We start from the raw sequence: 3,737 nt of genomic DNA, 5'->3' as shown, positions 1-3,737 counted from the left end.
CAAGGTGAGATTGCCCACCCCTGTTTCAGACACATAATTATGCATCTTCTGTATGTTGAGCACTCAGAGGTCTCTCTCTTTCTTTCCCTCACGTTTTGTCTGAACCACATAACTCCCCATTAAATTCTGAGCTGGTTGTTAAAGAGGCTGCGACTTCATCTGTGTCATCAGATTAGCCGAGTGATTTGTCCTCACAGAGGCTCACTGCCGTCATCATTACTGTGACTGGTGGAGGATCCTCAGCTGCTCACACGTTAACCAGCTGCCATCTAGTGTCACATCTGGGACAGTCACAGGATCGTATGATAACGACGATGCAGATCAGTGAGAGGAGGTGGGTGCAGGGACTATTACTGATAAAAAAGGATGAAGATGGAGCTGCCAGGCAGGAGGAGAAGAGCTCAGACGGAGGAGGATGCTGGGATAGGAGGAGATGGAGGCAGATGATCCGCTGTGCAGTGGAGCTATGAATGCAGCAGCTGAAAGAAGAAGCAGATTTACAGTAGGCGGCTGATCTGGCCTCTCCTTTCAGTGCCTGACAGTAACAGACTTTGACCTCCCCCCCCGTGGCTCCAGTTGAATAAAAGCCATGACTGCTGGATGTTTGAGGGGAAATCTGCCTATATAACAATAGGAGGCTAAGACGGGCCTCCATGCTCGTCTGATCATGTGCTTGACAGTTGTTGCACCAACGTGGGCACGGCCTGTTGAACAAGAAGCCAGCAGGCATCATAGATTTCAACGACAGGCTGACTCGCTGACAGATCCGCGCCTGCTCGCCGCAGGCCGAACACACGGGGGAAGGTGTGTTTGCGGGGAGGAGGGTTCAAAGGTTATGCCTGGAAGAAGCAGCAGCAGTGATGGGAGACTGTCACGGCCCAGCGAACACTGACATGCCGACTGAGCTCATCCTGGCCTGCCGACGCTCATCTCAGGGTGCTAAATTAGATCCATCGCCAGTTCATGAAAGGCATGCGTCTGACAGCACGCCGATCAAATCCCCGCAGATGTGTGTGCAGCAGTGAGCCACACTGCTCATAAATACGCTAACATGTAAAGTCAGGTCAGACAAAGTCCCCAAATTGGCCCAGAGTCAGAGATACAGCTGACAGACAGGAGAGAGGGTTTCTGCATGAAAATCAGCAGGAAACAGACACGTTCACACACAAAAGTCCTTCTTATTAAACTCGAAACAGCTTTAAGAGCATTTAATCACTGGTGGTTTATACTGTGTCATATTCTAGAGGGAAATATAAGCTAGGAAAGCCTTTGACTGCTAAAAAAGAGGAACAAAAAATACAACTCCCAGAAGGCTCTTCGCACAGCGCGTGCGCTGTTGTACCATAACGACGTGATGAGCGTTTATGTTTTCAGTAGCAACCGTGAGTTAAACTGAACAAAGTCGTTGTAAAAGGTAAGAAATGCGTCAGATGTTACCAGAAAAATGACCGGAAACAAGTCAGAAGTAAATATGGAGTCACGAGCGTTTGAGGCGACACGCAATCTGATAATTAGACGGTTCCGCTAGCTCGTTAGCTACTGCTGCTAATGCGAAAAAAAAACACGATAGATTCAGAGCTTTTCAGTAAAATACATCCACGTACGCATAATATATATTTTAATTTATTTACCTGATGTTAATATGGTGTGTCCCATTGGTCAAAGATAACGCTGCTTTGTTAAATCATCGCTCGGTACCAGACTACCTTTAAATTCTATACGTTTTAATGTTCACGGTCGAAAGTAGCGTTAAATGTGGCTTCGTAATTATCGTCGAAGACTCGGAAACATCGGAATTAGCCGGTTTTAAGTTCGGCATACATGTAACACACTAGGCTGTTTGAATTTTGGTGCTTTTGAAATGGTGAACAGTCCGTTTAACACCGCGCTATTAGAGGCGTCTTTAAAGTGAAGTGCTGCTGATTAAGTTTTCATTGTAAAGTATTTTTATTCATTGTGCCGATTGTGTTTTTAACCTCACTGAGAGATTTATCTTCAGAGATGAATTATAAAAGGCGTAAAGCTTTCTGTAACCGCCACCGACGGTTGAATCTTCTGTCCAGGCTGAAACATGTCAACCCTCCGGGATGAGACGGCAGCAGATGTGCCGGTCAAGGACGTCACGGTGGACCTCTCCAGACTCACACCGGCTCCACCAGGTGTGTCCACACTCATCAGGCTGTTTCAGAGTCCTCCACGTACCAGCAGACAGTTGCATGACTAAAACGTTGAATTCTAACCTACATTTTAGGTTAAATCCAGTGCTCTGTTTTATGTGGTACAGTTTGTTCACCTGCTAATTTGTTGATTTCTGCTCACAGAGTCGTCGACCTATCAGCACGCCCGTGCGCGGCTGGACATCTCGCGTGTGTCCCGGGAGGAGCTGGAGGACCGCTTCCTGCGGCTGCAGGAGGAGACGCTGCAGCTCAAACAGCACAGCCACAAACGGGATGATCTAATCAAGAGGTGAGGCTTCTCCCATGTGCCCGGGGCGTTTTTATCACTGAACAAAAGCACGTCTTTAAAGAGAACACGTTTATTTCCTCAATAATATTTTTCCACACAAAAAGTTCCAGAATCCTTAATGTGTCTAACAATATACCATTTAATTTAACTGTCTCTCTGCAGACTGAGCACAAAGCTGAAGAGGCTGATGAACAACCGTGACCGCATGGAGCAGCTGGCAGCAGGGACAGCCCCATCCTCCAGGGTCCGAGACGTGGAGATGGAGGAGATGATGGAGGAGCTCCACGAGAAGGTCCGGGCCCTGCAGGCCGAAAACGAAGGGCTGAAACAGCGCCTCCTGGTGGCAAAGCATCAACTCATCAATCGTCAGAGCCAGAGGCCGACGCCGTACGACCGCATCCAGCCGCGAGTCAACACGGGGTTGAAGAAGTTCAGAGACGACATGTCGTCTCCGTCTTTAATACGACCTAAAAGTGAGTTCTGCGGCGTCTCCAGAGCTTCTCTGCCATCACACTCCACGAACTGCGTGTTTTCTTTCTCTCTGTTTAACTTTTACCATCTTCCCTCTGTGAATTCATCTCCTGCAGGTACGAGGAGTTTGGAGGGAGGAGGACGACCTCCGACTGGCCTGCTGCCTCGCTATGGGCACAGTCTGCTGGAGGAGGCCAGATCAGAGATCCGCAACCTGTGAGTAGGAATGGGAATCAGTGAGATGTTAGTGATCGATTCGGGCTCAAAAACACCTCTAAGCAGCATATCACTCCGGGTTCTTGGCTGGCTTAGCGTTAGCATGCTGTCTGTGCAGGTGCATGTAAAGAGCTGAAGTTGTGTCAGCAGCATGATGGAGCTGTTTCTGGATGCACGAGCACAAGACTCCATAAGCAGGATCGATCAGCAAACAGACTAACAATTCCATACAGCTGGACTACTGGGAACCACTTCTCTACAAGAACCAGTTCTTAATTCCCGTCCTTACCTATGAGTCATCCTGAGCTTATTTAAGGCAAGGCAAGGCAAGTTTATTTGTACAGCACAATTCAACAACAAGGTGATTCAAAGTGCTTTACAGAGACATTAGAAACAAAAACAAATAAAAAGCATGATTTAAAATTGATTAAAACAAGCAAACAAACTAACTAATTAACAAACAAACAAACGAAACAGTTTATAAAATCAAAACAGATAAAATCTGTAGTTAAATGCAAGTTTTGAAATTTAAGCTTAAAAGTGTGGATTTGGTGCTTTATTCAAATGCAGCTGAGAACAGGTGA

General features: G+C 46.9%; 1 protein-coding gene across 1 annotated transcript in view; it reads left to right on the top strand.

The window, feature by feature from the left end:
• Positions 1-1,315: 1,315 nt before the first annotated feature.
• rpgrip1l (RPGRIP1 like) overlaps positions 1,316-3,737 on the top strand; it is an 18,416-nt gene continuing 15,994 nt past the window's right edge. Inside the window, exons 1-5 of the mRNA XM_013913837.1 lie at positions 1,316-1,414; positions 2,064-2,159; positions 2,322-2,466; positions 2,629-2,939; positions 3,054-3,153. Of these exons, the coding sequence (XP_013769291.1) occupies positions 2,072-2,159; positions 2,322-2,466; positions 2,629-2,939; positions 3,054-3,153 (644 nt within the window). The 5' untranslated portion in view covers positions 1,316-1,414; positions 2,064-2,071. The remainder of the gene's footprint in view (positions 1,415-2,063; positions 2,160-2,321; positions 2,467-2,628; positions 2,940-3,053; positions 3,154-3,737) is intronic.

This window comes from Pundamilia nyererei, unplaced genomic scaffold (assembly GCF_000239375.1).
Source record: "Pundamilia nyererei isolate P.nyererei 1_Seehausen unplaced genomic scaffold, PunNye1.0 scaffold00154, whole genome shotgun sequence".
Lineage (NCBI taxonomy): Eukaryota > Metazoa > Chordata > Actinopteri > Cichliformes > Cichlidae > Pundamilia > Pundamilia nyererei.
Note: the sequence above shows the minus strand (reverse complement) of the source record. Positions and strands in the feature narration are given on the sequence as shown.